The following is a 19070-nucleotide window of genomic DNA, read 5'->3' as shown; positions in this document are numbered from 1 at the left end:
CAAGTCCTTTCACTGGTAGCACACAGAAGCCCATTCACTGCCCCATCAAGCATTTTCTGCCCCACCTGAGGCAAAGTCTGTGGGCCTCAACATTTGCCTGTTCCACCACCTCAGAACCCAAAGAACTGAAATGAGAGCAGATCATCCTCCACCCTGAAGGGTGCCTTTGAAGATAAGAAATTGAATTGAAATGTAGATTCTCAGTAACAAAGCATATTATTTAAAGTAGACAAAACACTGTATTTTGAGAAATTACAAAAGAAACAACTTTGATGATCAATTTTCATCTTCCTGGAGCTCACTGTGAAATCTGGATATTTACTGCTTTTATTGAAAAAAAACACAATTGTAATTGCTAGCAACTAGTTTGATTCCTTACTAAAGAAAGCTTTTATACAGATTTTCCTGTAGTCTACAAGAAAATTAACTCTCATTCAAGCCATTGTCTTCAACAAAAAATTCACATCATTTTTGTCAGGTGCATCATTAACTTTCTTTACAAATTTAATCTTACAGGATGTGGACATCTCTAGCAAAACTAGCATGAAACATGTTTTTAAAATAAATACTAACCTTTACTCCTTCATTGTAACTTTCAATAGGACTATTAAGGCTAGCGATACTTCCTCCATGGCTAGGTGCTGCAGGTCGAGGTGGCTTCTTTGGTGGTGCTGCATGCTCTATTGGAAAAATAGTAAATTAGGACAAAACTCTTACTACATTATAATAACACTGACAAATATGCAAAAATGTGTGATAAAGAATATGTAATTAGAAACACTTCATATACTGCAGTAAGGATATTTCCCAGACACAATTTTAGATTCCAGTCCTTGAACTGAATCCTTCATCTCTTGCAATCATCATGACAGTTCTAGTGATGTCCTAGTCTCATTAGCATTAGCCTTCTAAAGAATTTAAACACTTCCAAGCACCCCAATTCTAGGCGATTACAATGAGATCACAAATTTAATCTTAATTTTCAGGTTCAGTTCACATGTCAACAGAAGCTATAGGAGGCCATATAGCCTCTTGAAACTGCTCAGTTTAATAAAACTTTGAGCTAATCTTTTACTTCAATGCCACTTCCCTGCACTAACCTCAATGTTTAGATTCCCTAATATTCAAAGTATTCAATATTTTCTCTATAATATTATTTGCCATCTGCTTGTTCAATGATTGTGATTTGTACTTTTAGCAACCACAGCATGGGGAATTAACAACCCGTGTTCCACCTGTCAAGATCCTGTAGGATTCAAAATTGTTATTAAAATTTCCTTCTAAAATTTAATATTCACTGAGCATAACTGAAAGGTCCATTTTAGCTCTTACCTTGTTTACCTACAGGCTGATAGATGTGTTGGTTACCAGTCTAAAGAAAAAGGGAAAAGTATGAAAATATAGGCTTTGCCATAACCAGTCTGTATACATGATTAACCACAAACTTAAAATGCAATTTAACTCTTGATATGTTGGCTTTCAATTAAAGCTCATGAAAAACAGGATTGAAAGTAACTCTCATCATTGCATAAACATCATAATAATTCATACTTTTCACTGTTTTAATTTGCACCTTTAGGTCACTCAAATATATATTAACATAAAGAAGTCAACAGTTTACTTTTCACCTTTCCCACTCTAACCAGATAAATAATGGATGCCAGAAAGTGATGCAATTGGAACCATTTGAAGCCACCCAAGAATATTCCAGGCACCATTTCAGGAAACTTTGGTCCACTTCCCATCAATTTCCTGGCATATTAACCTGATGTGCTATAGCACTATAGAGATTACCATCTTGTGTTTTCAGGCTTCTTGAAAGTTAGATTTTCTGAAAGTATCAACATTTTGGATTGCTGCATTAAATGCTAGTGTAAATATAGAGTAAATGGCAAATTCAATTTACAGGGGATTTCTTATTATTTCACAAGACATATTTGATTTTGATTCAAAATTCAATAGAAACCAATTAAAATCACTCAGTATATTTGCCAATACAAGCAAACCTTATGTCATTTTCTTAATTTAGATTTAAGTAAGAAGCTTCTGCTATTAAAAACGCAAACAGGTCACAGTTTTCACAGGACAGTCTACTTGCACCATTGTTAGAATGTCACAAAAACTTACTGGATCAATTAGACCCCCATCATCCCGATCAACGTTATTTCTCATCGATCTTGGATCAGGTTTCTGTAAGAGAATGAACAAAAATACAGTGATTAAGATATCCAGATAAGCCTCTTTCTCATGCAAGTTGCAGTAAAATTCACCAAATAAAATATAAATGCAAACAATTCAAAAGTTACTTTACCAATTTTCCAACACAGGCCCTGAAAACTTCCATTATGATAATATTTGTCAAGGAGCAACAGAAGAGCTCTTTTTACTCTCTGCAGCAGAAATTAGATACACAGGATCAGAATAATATGCATTAATTCCAGTTTCCTGTCAGAGGAAGGCTTACATGTACTTGGCTCTAGCATGCAGCAACAGCATTCAATGACAACTTAGAAAACACTACATGAAGACCTTTTAAAAGTAAACTCATAAAATGCATTCAATATTTTTCATGCTCTTGTTTACTTAAATGACGATGGTGCTTTCCTTCATTACTGTGGAAATGTTGAAATAAAAAACACAGTGAAAGAAATGGGCATTGGCAAAATAAATTTGCATCATTTTTTGTTGTCTGAAACAGTCTGCAATCAATTTGTTCCATGCCTCATCCCAATGGGAATTTGAGTGTTTGCAATTTATTATTTGTATTACTTAAACTCATACTTCAAATATTTGGTTTGTGACAAATGTCTTTATTTGGATCAAAGGTTTTTCCCTCCTTAAACAAAAAATGCTGACATGAACAAAGCCTATATAAACTCTATACTCAAGAATGACTCAAGCACAGTAAGAAGGCTCCACAGCAGATTTGAGATGACAATCAGATCAGCCAGAATTTTATAGAAAGGTGGAGGAAGCACCAGGGCTCCGTATCCAATTCCTTTGTTGAAAGTGTATGATTTTATATTTGCATGCTTTGTAATTTGGAAATGGTTTACATTAATAGTTTATTTTGTGTGGCAATTAGCCACTTGCATTCTTAAGTCTAAAACAATACCATAGCTTCAACCCATTTCTTCAATAGAAAGAAATTCAATGTTCCGATCAGGGAGAGAATCCCTAAAGGTTACACTGAGATGGAACTAAATTAAATATTTGTGCTTCATTTGAATGAAAGAGGCAAGTCTTGGATACGATTTGAGGTTCTCATCTGAAGCTTTATAAGGCATTGGTCAGACCACACTTGGTAAATAGTGTGCAGTTTTGGGTCCCTGATCTATGGAAGAATCTGCTGGCATGGATGAGGGTCCAGAAGAGGTTCATGAGAATGATTACAAGAATGAAAGAGTTAACATATGAGGAGTGTTTGACAGCCCTGGGCCTGTACTCTCTGGAATTTAAAGGAATAAGGGGGGGATATCTCATTGAAACCTCTCGAATATTGGAAGGCCTAGACAGAGTGGACTTGGAGGGATGTTTCCTATAGTGGGTGAGTACAGGGCAAGAGGGTACAGCCTCAGAATAGAGGGATGAGTAATTAGAACAGAAATGAGGAGGAATTTCTTTAGCTATAGGGTAGTGTATCTGTGGAATTCATTGCCATGGATGGTTGTTGAGGCCAGGTCATTGAATATATTTAAGACAGAGGTTGATAGGCCGTTGATTAGTCAGGATATCAAAGGCTATGGGGAGACGGCAGGAGAATTGGTTGAAGGGGGATAATAAATCAGCATTGATGGAATGGCAAAGCAGACTTACTGAGCTGAATGCCCTAATTCTGCTCCTGTGTCTTTTGGTCTTTATATGCCTAAACAATTCCAGCCAATGCTGAGCCGTTCTGCAACAATATGTTCTGGAGTGGTGAAAGAGGTGAAATGAAAGGGATTGAGCTGTGGTGAAGGGAAGCAAAAACAGGAGGAACACAACTAGTTTTGTGAGAAATGAAAAATAATTATATATTTTCCTTCTGACATTGGGCTAATCTGTGTAAAGTAAGGATATTTTTCCCATATTATTTGTATTTGTGATAATTAGTTCTGTAGGAAAATGATATTACATTATAATTTTCGAGTCTATGTAATACCCTCTCAAGGGCAGACCCAAAAACAGAAATGCTTAGCCATATGCAGATGGATTTGTAGGAGTAAAAGTTTTATACTGTTGAAAAGTAGTTTTGTAAGGTAAGAAAACTGACTTTATTTTAAATGAATAATAATCCCTTTTCATTCATTAAACAGTGTCAAGATATTATTGCCATGGAGAACCATGGGAAATGTCCGACATACATTTAATTGAATTTAGAGAATGTCCGATACTATTAGGGAACTCTGAATATCAAATCTTCAACATTCTTGGTTAATCAAAAGAACAAAAAAATCTTTTTAACAAATCACATTATTTGCATCTTCTGGCATCTCAATGTAAACAGATGTACGATGTTTGCCTCATTTATGAAATACTAAATAAAAACAAGTTCTTCCTTCTGGGGTAATCTTTACACATGTCTGTATTTATATGTAGATTTCTGACTTCTTTAGTGCTGGTGGATGGAGTAAAACAGGCAATGCATTGAACCTGCATATTGCTAACAAAAGCTCATTTAATGCATAAAGATGAAGACTTGTCCCATTTTTGCAATATGAAGCAAAATTCTACAAATCGTTGCAAATCCGAGAAGTAACCAAAATACACTCATCACACAGAACCTATGTGGTCTGTAGTGCCATTGCTGTTCTATATTTTGTGCATCAGTGTGTTAAATGAATTACAGACAATAAAATAGCTACATGTTCAATAGCACATCTATAAACTTTTAATCTCCAAACAATTTGAACTTGGTTGCTTCTTTATTTCCAATATTCTGAGTTGGGGAATATGCAGCCAGTTAAAGTTCAAACTAAACTTTATTATCAAAGTACATATATTTTACCATACACAGCCCTGAGATTCATTTTCTTGTGGGCATAATCAGTAAATAAATCTAATCTATATACGGTCCATCAACAAAGCAGGGTTAATATTCACTTAAAATTCAGTCATTACCATTACACTGGGCTTTTAATATAAGGATGTATTTTCTGACTGAAATATTCTGGCAACTTCCATTAAACGCTTCACTGGAATGGCAGTATCCCAACAGTTTGACCCCAAAAAAATTCAATGAAACAGATCTGAGGAGTTTAATATCTCCTGGGGTAAAGACAGTTTATTTGTATGAGTCCGGTAAGTTCAGATCCAAGATCACTTAAAGAGATAAACCTTGGAGTCACATGTGTGCAAAAGATGCTATTAATCTTCATTCAGCTGAATTGACAGAGCACATTAACAAGGAGTACTGCAAACATCCAATTATAGGTCCAGCCAGAACCATTCTGCCCCTAATAACATGTTTATTTACACATTTATATGAACCAGTGGGTGGAACCTACCAGGGCTGTCACAGCTGAATGAATACAATAGAACTCCAAAGACTTGTTTTCAGAATTTCTCAGGTTTGTTTTGTTGCTGTTTTTTTTTGGTCAAGCAAACCAAAAATAATTAAACTGTTGGGATAATACTATTCCAGTGAACAGTATACAGTCGGCCCTCCTTATCCGCAAGGGATTGGTTCCGGGACCCCCTGCGGATACCAAAAGATGCGAATGCTCAAGTCCCTTATTCAACCTATCTAAATGCAGTGGACCTTAGGACCCAGCGGAATCCCGGACCTTACTTAACCCGTCTCAGTGCGGTGGACATTAGGACCCGGCGGCGGAGCTCTGAATCCGTAGTGTTTCTGTTCACGAAAATAATCACGATCACGATTGAAAATAAAGTGGAAATAATAAAGCGATCGGAAAGAGGTGAAATGCCATCGGTCATTGGAAAAGCATTAGGCTACAGTTGGTCAACGATCGGAACAATTTTAAAGGATAAAGTGAGAAAGGCCCTGCCCCGATGAAAGCTACAATTATTACTAAGCAACACAGTGGTTTAATTATTGGGTTTTGGGGCTTTGGGTTTTTGATCCTTCACATCAACCCGGCATGGATGGAGAGCGCGCTTGGGAGCGGTCTGTCACTGGATCAAACTCAGGAATTTCTGTTCCCGAGCCCGGCGCTGAAGCATACGTTTATTAAGTATTTTATATGCATAGAAAGGTAATTTATATGCTATATACTAAGACAAATGTTTGACTAACTGACGCTAAATAATACCGGATGTACCTGTTCTGACTTACTTAGTACGAGAACTTCCAGTTTTTTTTTCAACCCCGATCCACAATAACCTACGTACATCCTCCTGTATACTTTAAATCATAGAACATAGAATAGTACAGCACAGTATGGGCCCTTCGGCCCACAATGTTGTGCTGACACTCAAACCCTGCGTCCCATATAATCCCCCACCTTAAGTTCCTCCATATACCTGTCTAGTAGTCTCTTAAACTTCACTAGTGTGTCTGCCTCCACCACTGACTCAGGCAGTGCATTCCACGCACCAACCACTCTCTGAGTGAAAAACCTTCCTCTAATATCCCCTTGAACTTCCCACCCCTTACCTTAAAGCCATGTCCTCTTGTATTGAGCAGTGGTGCCCTGGGGAAGAGGCGCTGGCTATCCACTCTATCTATTCCTCTTATTATCTTGTACACCTCTATCATGTCTCCTCTCATCCTCCTTCTCTCCAGAGAGTAAAGCCCTAGCTCTCTTAATCTCTGATCATAATGCATTCTCTAAACCATCTCTAGATTACTTATAATACCTAATACAATGTAAATTCTATGTAAAATAGTTCTTATACTGCATTGTTTAGGGAATAATGACAAGAAAAAAAAGTCAGTACATGCTCGAACAACAAGTGCTGGAAGAGCACTTCCGGGTTTTCTTGATTCACGGTTGGTTGAATTTGCGTATGCGGAACTCGCGGATAAGAAGAGCCGACTATAATGCAAGTTGCTTGAATGCTTCAGTTTGGCTTCCGGGCTCACTTGGGTGCCGATTCCTGCACTCCTTTGAAACTGACTAAGTTCTCTGGAAAAGTCAGAATATCACTTGTAGCATTTAAGAAGAATGCATTGGGCTATTGATAGAAACAATATCCAATAGTCTGAAAAAATCTGCCGGTCCTACACCCTTGATACCGTGACAGTACCAGATCATCAGAGTTTTACTGTATTGAGTAACTTTTATGTTTAACTTCAAAAAACAATTTTAATTTTTATCTCGTGTCCAAACGCAGTATACAACAGCAAATTTACAAGGATCTGAACACACAAAACAGAAAAGAAATATCTACCTCCAACTTAATGGAATAATTTTAAGTATCATTAATGTTGTGATGTTTTCTTTTCCCAGTATCAACAAACATCTCTCCAATATAGAATACTCTTCCAGCAGTTTTGACCACACATTCCAGACATAAGACAACATCTCATTTTGCCAAGATAACATATCAGCACAGATGAATTTCTGGACATGCCATTTCCAAATAAGGAGAAGTTTGGCATTCATTTGGTACATCATTTTTTCCCCAAATCTCATATTTCAATGGTTAATTTACAGTCCTAAGTAAATTAGAATTTTCTTAATCATTGCGGCAGTGTTTTTAGAAACATACAGCGGAAATCATTGCCTTTAATTTCACTGTATCTAGAGATAGCAAGCAGGGATATAGGTAAGGAGCAAGAGGTGAGGTATAAACCTCAAAAAAGGTAAGGGAGACTTTTATGCATTTACAGATGCAGTAGAAGGTTACAATTTTTGAAGATGTTTTTCATAGCTTATTTTCCAGGCAGAATGCCAGAAGCCACAAAGGTCTGTGTGTAAATTTTAGCTTGGCTGCCATAACATATACAGAAAAAACATTTAAAAGATCTTTGAATACGAGGCAACTTTGACAGTAATTTGCACTCCATCATTTGAAAGAAACATAATCAGTTCTTCACAAATGCAGTCACTCTTTATTCTGAGCAATGACCTGTCTATCAGTCTGGCTGAAACTAAAGGGGAAAATAATCTTCTTTTTTCCATACGTTCAGATATTATGGTGTGCTTCCATTCAGCTGAAATATGTTTATATTTGATTTACTAATACTTGTATTTATTCCGAAATTTCAAACAGAAAATGGAGGTCAGAAAACTTCTGAGAAAAGAGACAAGAGCCTTTTCTATCAGAAGTGTTAACTGTTTCTCGTTCTTCTGTTGTCACCAGAACTGCTCAGTGTTTCTAGCATTTTCTGTTTTTAGTCATAGATTCAGAGTAATACACCATGGAAATAGGCCCTTTGACCTAACTCGCCCATGCCAGTCAAAGTGTCTACCTAAACTAGTGCCATCTGCCTGCATTTCACCCATATGTTAAAAAAAAATTTCTTATCTACGTTCCTGCCTCTATCATCTCCACTGGTCGCATTCCATATACCCACCACTCTGTGTTTAAAAAAAAACTTGCCCCTCATGTTCCTTTTAAAAAATTCCTCTCTTACCTCAAACCTATGCCTGCTGGTTTTAAACTTCCCTACTCTGGAGTAAATGGCCAGTGGTGTACTGGCATCTGCACTGGACTTCAAAGCGAGTGGTCCCAGGTTTGAATCCGGCCAATTCTTTGCATGTTTTTCATCCATGCTAGGTTAAGCGTCATAAAAAACAGACAAAATTGCTAAAGAAATGGTAAGGTTGTCACCCAATGTGCCACAAAGCGCAGAAAGGAATAACAACTCTGGATTGAAAGACTTAGACCATCCATCTCATCTACGCTGCTTATGATTTTATAAACCTCAGCCTCCTTCACCAGGGAAAAACAGTCTTGGTCTATCCAGTCTTTTTAAAGAAAACACCTTAATCACATCTTCCCTGTTGTACGGCAACCAGAAGTGCACACAATACTAACAATGACACCCTAACTCTTAAATTCAATGAATTCCAACCAAAACTTGATTTTTTTTTACTGAATACTTTAGTTGTAGACTTGAATTATACAAACGTAAATGGATATGGCCTGAAATTTCTACAAAGCAGCTCAACATTCATGCTCGCCAGTTTCTTATCCACTAAACTGGCTCTCAACTGGAGCAGTTCTCTTGAATTTACTTCCTCAAGAAAGCCAGATATATACAGTCATTGCTGATTATCATCAGCTCTAATGAAATGCTCTTTAAAGTTGCTTAAGCTCTGCTCCCCATTCAAATTGGCTGCCAAAGTTTTTAAAGAACTTGCAAAGTTATAATTTAAAAAAATGCTTATTCCTTGGTTGCTCAGTAAAATAGGCAAAGCCAGCATCTATCAAAAGTTCAAAGTTCAAAGTATATATACTATAAATAACCTTGAGATTCATCTCCTTCTAGGCACCAATAAAACAAAGAAACCCAACAGAACCTGTTAAAAAAGACTGTCAAACACCTTATATGAAAAGAAGAACAAATTGTACAAACAATAAAAAGTAAGCAAATAAAATTCAGAACTGAAGTTCACAAAAGTGAGTTCAGAGCCTGGAAGCTGATCATCACTGCAGCCAGTCCAGGAGCCTGTAAGTTGCAGGTCATAGACTCAGTTCAGAGTAGAGGCAAGTAAACCTTGCCCAATAGCGAGCTGAACACTGACCTATCCCTTGCTGACACCCTGACCTTTTCAATCTGACCCAGCACTTAAATTGGCCAAACTTCGGCTTGTTCCTCACTCTCGGACCAAACCTTTGCAATCTAGCCTGGCCTGGTCAAATATCGGATTGTTCTTCACTTTTGGGCCCGTGTCTCAAATTGGCCCTAAGTCTACTCCAGTAATGGCCAAACACTGGCTCATCCCTTGCTCTCAGGCCCAGGCTCCATCAGCGTGATTTGGCCCATACATGCCATGCCACAACCATCTTGCACTTATGAGTGTTCAGTTCACACTGTAAAAAATGCCAGATCGTACAGGTGATTCAAAGGCTCAGCTCTGAAAGGAAAGTTACAGACTATTGAATGCAGTGATCATTTTCCAGATAAAGTGTGATTAATAGACTAATTAGTAGTTTTATTTGCTGCTAGTAAGGCATTGCTGTGCTTCACCAGAATGGTACTTCACTAATTGCCCATCAGAAGGAAGGCTGTGGTGAGCTATGTATATGAACCACTGTAGTCCTTCCAGTGAAGGTACTCCCATAACCATTATCAGTAGGGAGTTCCAGGATTGAGACAAGCGATAATGAATCACACTTCTGAATCTGCTTTGTGGAAAGGGGTCAGGGTGGCAGGAGTTGAGTCACTTGTGGCAGGACACCCAGCTTCTGATCTGCTCTCGTGGCCAAAGTTTACTTGTATTTTACATGAATGGTGTTCCCTAGCAGAAGATGGTTGGGAACTCAGCAATGGCAATGTCACTTAATGATTAGAATCGGTGGTTAGCTTCTCCTTTGTTGGAGAGAGTATGCCACTTCTCTGGCACTGTTGCTGGTTGAATGGTGCAGGAATGAACTACTTCATCCATTGAGGAATTGCAAATGACAATAGACAATAGGTGCAGGAGTAGGCCATTCGGCCCTTCGAGCCAGCACCGCCATTCACTGTGATCATGGCTGATCATCCACAATCAGCATCCAGTTCCTGCCTTATCCCCATAACCTTTGATTCCGCTATCTTTAAGAGCTCTATCCATCTCTTTCTTGAAAACATCCAGAGACTTGTCCTCCACAGCCTTCTGGGGCAGAGCATTCCATATATCCACCACTCTCTGGGTGAAAAAGTTTTTCCTCAACTCCGTTCTAAATGGCCTACCCCTAATTCTTAAACTGTGGCCTCTGGTTCTGGACTCACCCATCAGCGGGAACATGTTTCCTGCCTCCAGCATGTCCAATCCTTTAATAATCTTATATGTTTCAATAAGATCCCCTCTCAGCCTTCTAAATTCCAGGGTATACAAACACAGTCGCTCCAATCTTTCGACATATGACAGTCCTGCCATCCCAGGAATTAACCTTGTGAACCTACGCTGCACTCCCTCATTAGTAAGATCGTCCTTCCTCAAATTTGGAGACCAAAACAGCACACAGTACTCCAGGTATGGTCTCACCAGGGCCCTGTACAACTGCAGAAGGACCTCTTTGCGCTTATACTCAATTCCCCTTGTTATGAAGGCCAGCATGCCATTAGCTTTCTTCACTGCCTGCTGTACTTGCATGCTTGCTTTCAGTGACTGACGTACAAGAACACCTAGATCTCGTTGTACTTCCCCTTTTCCTAACTTGACTCCATTTAGATAATAATCGGCCTTCCTGTTCTTACCACTAAAGTGGATAACCTCACATTTATCCACATTAAACTGCATCTGCCATGCATCTGCCCACTCACCCAGCCTGTCCAAGTCACCCTGCATTCTCATAAAATCCTCCTCACATTTCACACTGCCACTGACAGCTTTGTGTCATCGGCAAATTTGTTAAATGTTACTTTTATTTCCTTCATCTAAATCATTAATATATATTGTAAACAGCTGCGGTCCCAGCACTGAACCCTGCGGTACCCCACTGGTCACCACCTGCCATTCTGAAAGGGAGCCGTTAATCGCTACTCTTTGTTTTCTGTCAGCCAGCCAATTTTCAATCCATGTCAGTACTCTGCCCCCAATACCATGTGCCCTAACTTTGCCCACTAATCTCTTATGTGGGACTTTATCAAAGGCTTTCTGTAGGTCCAGGTACACTACATCCACTGGCTCTCCCTTGTCCATTTTCATAGTTACATCCTCAAAAACTTCCAGAAGATTAGTCAAGCACGATTTCCCCTTCGTAAATCCATGCTGACTAGGACCGATCCTGTTACTGCTACCCAAAATGGAATTGATCATCGTGGAATCATCATCAAACATTACCATTTCAGATTTTCTGATGAAAGTGGGATCACTGATGAAGCAGTTGAAGATGATTGGTTGAGGGCAGTGTCTGGAAGTATTTCTACAGCACTGACTTGGGATTGGGGTGACTGACCTCCAATAATCACTGTAACATTTGGCTCCAGTTATGGAATACTTTCTCTTGATACCTATGACCTATTTTACAAAGACTCCTTGATGTCATAATTAGAAGAAACTCTACCTTGACATTAACCACAATCGTTTTCACTTCATCTCTGGATTCAGCTTTTGCACAGGTTTGAAATGACAGCTTTCCACATCTTCATGTTGATGCCAGAGGTGTAATTGCACGGTTGCAGCTTGGTTAAAAGCACCTTTAGTTTTGGAGTCGGGTATTCAGTATCATAGCTGTGATATTGTCTGGCTCTGTAGCCTTCACTGTACATTGTGTTCTCAACATTTCTTGACTTCATGTGAAAAGAATCAAATTGACTGGACTGATGGTGAGAATCTCAGTTGAAGCCAAGATGGATCATCCACTTGGCATTTGTAATTAGTAAATATGCCCAGAAAGCTGTTGGATTTTCAGATAAACCCAGCTGGTTGAACAAGAGAGAAAGAAACCTGCTTGTTATATTCAGCTCCAGGCCCCATATTAACAAAAACAGATTTTAACTGGCTTAACATGTTGTTCTATGGTGTTGAAGATGATAAGAAATCAAATTCAACCATTATTCATAAAGGACGCCCAGCAACATTGCCTCAAAGGTTCTTGAGATGGCAATAATATACAAGTATGTTATTGTATAAAAAACTTCAGGGAATGAGACATCTCTTTAGGGAATGAAGTAGGCCAAGTAACTGAAGTGACAGTTGGGGAGCAATTTACATCCAGTACAATTCTGTTAGTTTTAAACTAGCTCCAAACTAAAGCAAGTCTAACTTTAAGGGCATTAGGCAGCACTTAGCTAGGGTCGACTGGGTGACTTTAATAGAATATTATTAATAGATTTTTAATTGGGTCATATCAAGAGTCTTGGGGGCAAAACGTTCTTGTTTGGGTGAAAGGTAGATTTACCCAGATCAGGGAATCCTAGCTGTCCAGAGATATCACGGCTCTGGTAAAGAAAATGAAAGAAATGTACATTACATTTAGTCAGCTGGGTACGAATGAATCCCTCGATAAATACAATGGATGGTGGCTAATGTTGTTCTATTGCTCCACTTGCAGGCAAGGGAATTACAGGCTAGTGAGCCTGACTTCAGTTTGAGGAAAGTTACCGAAGGGAACTCTGACGTACAAGATCTACCATCAGAATCAGATTTAATACCACCGGCATATGTGGTGAAATTTGTTAACAGTGGCAGCAGTACAATGTAATACACAATATTAAAAAAAAGAAAATCAATTGAAAAAATATATAAAATAGTTAAATTTAAAATAGTGCAAAAACACTTGGGTAGTTTAGGGTTGATCAGAGATAGTCATCATGGTCTGCATTTGGGAGGTTATCTCTGACAAATCTTTTGGAGTTCTGTGAGGGTAGGACAGCAAATATTGTTCATATGGACTTTAGTAAGGCCTTTAACAGGATCCTGCATGGCAGACTGATCTGGAAGATTAGATCCATGGGATTCAAGGAGAAATAATGAATTGGACTCATAACTGGCCCGATGATAGGAATAGGTCAACTCTCTGATGAGAAGCCTAGTTGAGTGCCCCAGGGGTCAGCGTTGAGACCTCTGTTATTCATTAATTATGTAAATAATTTGGTGTGAACGTGCATGCCAGGTTTGCTGATGATACTAAGTTGAGGGGTCGTTGATAAGAGAAGCAACTTATAATGAGTTGAAAAGAAATCTTGATCAGTTAGGGAAATAGGCTAAGGAACAGCAAATAGATTTCAATTTAGATAAGCGTGAGGCAATGCAATCTGGACAGTCAAACCAGAGTAAGACTTTTTCAGTGAATGGCAGGGCAATGTCAAGTGTTGTGGAACTGAGGCATCTGGGAGTACAGGTGCAATCGCACAATAGACAGGGCGGGGAAAGAAAGCATTTAGCATGCTAGCCTTCATCAGATAGAGCATTGAGTTTAGGAGTAAGGCCATTATATTAGGTTATACATAAGTTGTTGATGAGAGCACACTTGGAGAATTGTGTACAGTTTTGGTCACCCAATTCCTTGGAGTGCAGGAGAATGAGGGATGACTTTATAGAATTTTATAAAATTATGAAGGATATGGATAAGGTGGACAGTCATAGTCTTTTCCCTAGGATAGTGGAGTTCAAAACTACAAGGGACAGATACAAGTTAAGAGGGAAGAGGTTTAAAAGAAACTTGAGAGGTAACTTCTTTAAGCAGAAGACAGTGAAAGTCTGGAATGAGCTGGCAGAGGAAGTGGTCAAGGCAGCTGCAAGTGCAACATTTAAGAGTAATTTGGAAAGGTACATTTAGATAATGCTGCAGTCAGCACGGGCAATTGCCAGCGCTGTTATTTCATGACTATGTCTTGTTAGTAATATTGAGCTTTATAATACAAACAAAAAGACTTCTGCATCTTACAACTTGAAATCCTTTCCCTAAAGTTCCTCATCTCGCTATCTTTCATGCTTGAATAACATTCCAAAATTTACTTCAACAATTGAGCTTTTGACAGTCCCTCTTGACCTTTTATCTTCTAATCTGTTACTATATCAGTTCCTTGTAACATCGTGGAGTTTTCTTTCAAAGAAAAGCTGTTGGATATGGTACATTATTTACCTTTTTTTTACAACATATTCCTAAACTTATAGGTGTTTAAGAAACAAGACTAGGTAATCATCTAATTCATCTTTGTAATTCCAGGCACTGTTAGTTGCTGCTTCCACACCCCAACACAGCAAAAAATTAGGAATGAACTCAAAGAATATTTGTGGTCATGAATCGGCATCTGTGGTGGTGAATTGATGAACATTCTGTACCACCCAATTCTAATCTTGGCTTTTGGAAAGAAATCATACATGCAAGACCTGAATGTAATTTCTAATTGTTTCATTCAGTCAATTGAAACCATATGATTTTAAATAAATTGTAACCAGATTTGTTTTAAGAAAATAGATTAAATGTTAGAATGATTTTTTATAAGTTTTCTTTGATGCTACCGGTATTCCAACAAGAAACCATGATAATGGTGCTGTGATAAGTTTTGATTTGAGTAGAAATCATATTAATGCTTAATTACATAAAAAAAACAGGAATATATCAGAGCTGCTAGAAATATCAAAACAGAAAGTCCTGGAAATACTCACATCAGGAAACAGCTAAGAGAAAGAATTAGCAATTTGGTCAATGACCTGTTTCCCCTCCCCAGAGGTGGCCCAACCCGTTCAGCATTTACAATTTTTGAAAAATTAAACGATTTATTTGAAAAACAAAGCATCAAATGTAATGAAAGTAGATTGCTGATTTAAACTATTCGTCAATTTTAGCCAGAAATCCTAAAATATATCAACAACTTGCTAATTGCAGATATAGTTCATAAATATAGTTTAGTGGAGGAGGTTCCAGAAACATATAAACTATAAAATGCCAGGCTGCAATCTTCTTTCTCATCACAGTGAACTGTAAGTAAATACTTACAGTCAGAATCAGCCTTAAATATTTACTTGCTCTGTAATAAAGTACGAATGTAGCTTAACCATGAAGTATCATGGAATACTTGACCAAAAGTTTCAAACCTTGTCAGCTCACTCTGACTCTGAGACTCTAATCCAACAAGATTAAAGGTGTAATTCAAAATAAAGTGATTTTAGTCTTGAAGATCAAGATAACTCTTACTTGTGAATCAGTCATGAGTTCTGAATAACTGGATAGGTAGTCACAATTCATATGAAAATAAGTCTCATATCATTGATACACTATGATAATGGGGAATAGGACATATCTCAAACTAGGTGAGGACATTGGAATTCACCATAGTCAACAATCCACAAGAAGAGGAACTATAAATGGTCATATCCCCATCTGATTGATTATCATTTTTCTATGTCTAACAACATAAAATTCAGTGGAACCTATATCTCAAGGAATTTCTTGTCAGAACTTACATATGCATGTTCTCATTGATCAAGTAAAAGTCATTGCACCTCTATTCCAGCAACACACATAAAAGTTGCTGGTGAACGCAGCAGGCCAGGCAGCATCTCTAGGAAGAGGTGCAGTTGACGTTTCAGGCAGATACCCTTCAGGATACCCTTCCTGAAGGGTATCGGCCTGAAACGTCGACTGCACCTCTTCCTAGAGATGCTGCCTGGCCTGCTGCGTTCACCAGCAACTTTTATGTGTGTTGCTTGAATTTCCAGCATCTGCAGAATTCCTGTTGTTTGCACCTCTATTCAATGTGGTGGCCTAATCTACATTCTAATCCTGCACAGATTGACTGGCAGGTGTATTTACAGATATTTTTAATCTCTCCTTGGTTCAATCTGAAGATTCCACCTTCTCTAAGACCATTATTACAGACCTGCCTTCAGCACTATAATTCCAAGTAAACTCAACCATAACACCTCCCTTTGCAGTTGGATCCTTCACTTCCTGAGCAAAATATTGCAATCAGTAAGGATAGGCGACAATACTTCCACCATGATTATTCTCCACATTGGTGTCCCACAAGGCTACATCCTCAGCCCTCTGCTTTCCGTACACTTAAAATTGTGCGGCCATAGTCTGCTCTAACTACGTCTGAAAGTTTGCAGATGACAGCTCTGTAGTGGGCCAAATCTCAAATAATGACGAGCTGGAATACAGGAAGGAGGCAGAAAGCTTAGTAACAATCCTTTCTGAGATGTCAACAAAACAGAAAGCTAGATATTAATTTTAGGGAGGGGGTGGTCCACATGCTCCTGTTTACCTCAAAAATGCTGAGATTGAGAGGGCTGAGAGCTTCAAGATCCTAAGAATGGACATACTGCCCTGGTTCAACCATGCTGACACTACAGCCAAGAAACTCACCAGCTCCTTTACTTCCTCAGGAGGCTAAGGAAATTTGACACGTTCCCTTGCCCCCTAACCAATTTCTAACTGATGCACCACAGAAAGCACCCTATCTGGATGCATCGTGGTATGGTACAATAACTGTTCTACATATGACAGCAAGAAATTGCAGAGAATTGCGACACAGCTCAGTACATCAGGAAACAAGCTTGCCCTCCATGGACTGTGTTTATACTTTTCAACGACTCGGTAAAGCAGCCAGCATAATTAAAGAACCCATCTATACCAGACATTCTCTCTTCTTCCCCCTCCCATTGGGCAGAAGGTACAAAAGCCTAAAAGAACATAGCACCCTCAAGGATAGCTTCTATCCCATTGTTATAAGATGATGGAATAGTTTCCTTCTACAATAAAATTTTTGACCTCACAATGTATCTGTTATGACCTTGCAGTTTGTTTACTTGTACTGCACTTCATTCCATAACTGTAAAATTTTACTCTGCATTCTATTGTTTTACCTTGTATTACCTCAATGAACTGATGTATGAACAGTATGCACAAAAGGTTTTCACTGTCCCTCAGTACATGTGACCATAATAAACTAATTTACCAGTGATAAACTAATTTATTGGTGAGACCTGACAAAGAGTGGGAGACCGCTTCACCGAGCACCTGCACTCCATCCACCAGAAAAAGTGGTTTCTCCCAGTGGCCACACATTTTAATTTCACTTCCCATTTCCATTCTGACATGCCAGTCCATGGCCTCCTCTACTGTCATGGTGAGGCTACACTTAGGTTGGAGGAGCAACATCTTATAATCCACCTGGGTAGCCTCCAATCTGAAGGCATGAACACTGATTTCTTGAACTTCTGGTAATGCCCCCGCCCCCATTCCCCATCCCCTTTACCCGCTCTCCTTATCTCCTTAACTGCCCATCATGTATCTTTGCTGCTCTTCCCCCTTTTCTTGCTTTCATGGCCTTCTGTCCTCTTCTATCAGATTCTCCCTTCTCCAGCTCAGTATCTCTTTCACCAATCTACTTCCCCTCTCCAAGTTTAACCATCACCTTCTGCTTCTTCCTCCTTTCCCCCCACCTTCTTACCTTGACAGCCTATACTCTTCCACAGATGTTGCCTGGCCTGCTGAGTTCTTCCACCATTTTGTGTATGTTGTTGAACTAATTTAGCAGTCTTATTTACCAACACATTTAATTAACATCTCCTTGTATATTATCTAATAAGAGTAATCTACTGTCCCAGTACTGCAGAAAAGACCCAGTATCGGATTAATTTGCTTGAGTGAATGATGGAATTTATTGCTGAATTGCCTCATTCTTGCTACGATTCTGATATACTAAGTCCAAGAATAAAGTAAGGTCTTTATAATAATCAAGAATTAAATGGCCTGAATTTATAATGAAATACCACTTAAGGATTTCTGCACTGTCAGGGATGTACTTTCATTAAGATGTTAAACTGAGCTTTGTTTACTCTGCAACATAAATGTAAAAGACGCCACTGAATTGCATTCAACAAAAGCCTGATCAACATTTATTGATAAATTTATACCATTAGGAAAACAAGTTCATCTACTACTTATTAATACTGCAATTTGTAGGTTCTTATGGTATGTAAATTGCTGACAGCTAATCTCCCCAATTATAACACAAATAACTTCTCAATAAAAGACTTTATCAGTTGTAATGCATTTGGCACAGCCTTAGGTTCTGAAAGATACTGTAAAATGCAAATTGTTCCTTATTTTGAATTCTACATGAACTTAATTACGCTCAGCATTATGCATGCACACATTTGGTTGCAATCAGTTAGTTTTTATGCAAAAGAGTATATCTATTCACAAATTATGTTTCCTGTAACATTCTGTGATCATTTGCCCCTAGTTCTTTTCATTTGCTAGGCTATGATATCAATCCTCAAGTTCAATTTATTGTCATTCAACTGAGCACAGGTATACTGCCAATTGAAACCATGCTCTCCGGACCTACGCAGTACATGTAACTCACACAAATAACACTAAGTAATATTACCACTAGTTAATTAACAAATAATAAGATGCATTTATGACACAAGTTAAAAAGTAAACAGTGTAATGCTACTGGCGATTCGTGCATGAAGAGACTTGGGTGGTGGCAGGGAGTTCAGCTGGCTTATGGACTGGGGAAAGAAGCTGTTTCCCACACCTACAGTTCTTGTCCTAATGCTACAGTA

At 38.5% G+C, this 19070-nt stretch overlaps 1 protein-coding gene across 18 annotated transcripts in view; it reads right to left on the bottom strand.

Annotated features, from left to right (window-relative positions):
• Nucleotides 1-19070, bottom strand: part of LOC134351841 (focal adhesion kinase 1) — a 522413-nt gene that overhangs the window by 29460 nt on the left and 473883 nt on the right. For all 18 annotated transcript variants that reach the window (XM_063058747.1, XM_063058688.1, XM_063058792.1 and 15 more), the window contains 3 exons: nucleotides 2128-2190; nucleotides 1333-1372; nucleotides 574-680 (listed from right to left, as the gene is read on the bottom strand). In XM_063058747.1, coding sequence (XP_062914817.1) covers nucleotides 574-680; nucleotides 1333-1372; nucleotides 2128-2190 — 210 coding nt within the window. The remainder of the gene's footprint in view (nucleotides 1-573; nucleotides 681-1332; nucleotides 1373-2127; nucleotides 2191-19070) is intronic.

Source organism: Mobula hypostoma, chromosome 1 (genome assembly GCF_963921235.1).
Source record: "Mobula hypostoma chromosome 1, sMobHyp1.1, whole genome shotgun sequence".
In the NCBI taxonomy this organism is placed as follows: Eukaryota; Metazoa; Chordata; class Chondrichthyes; order Myliobatiformes; family Myliobatidae; genus Mobula; species Mobula hypostoma.
Note: the sequence above shows the minus strand (reverse complement) of the source record. Positions and strands in the feature narration are given on the sequence as shown.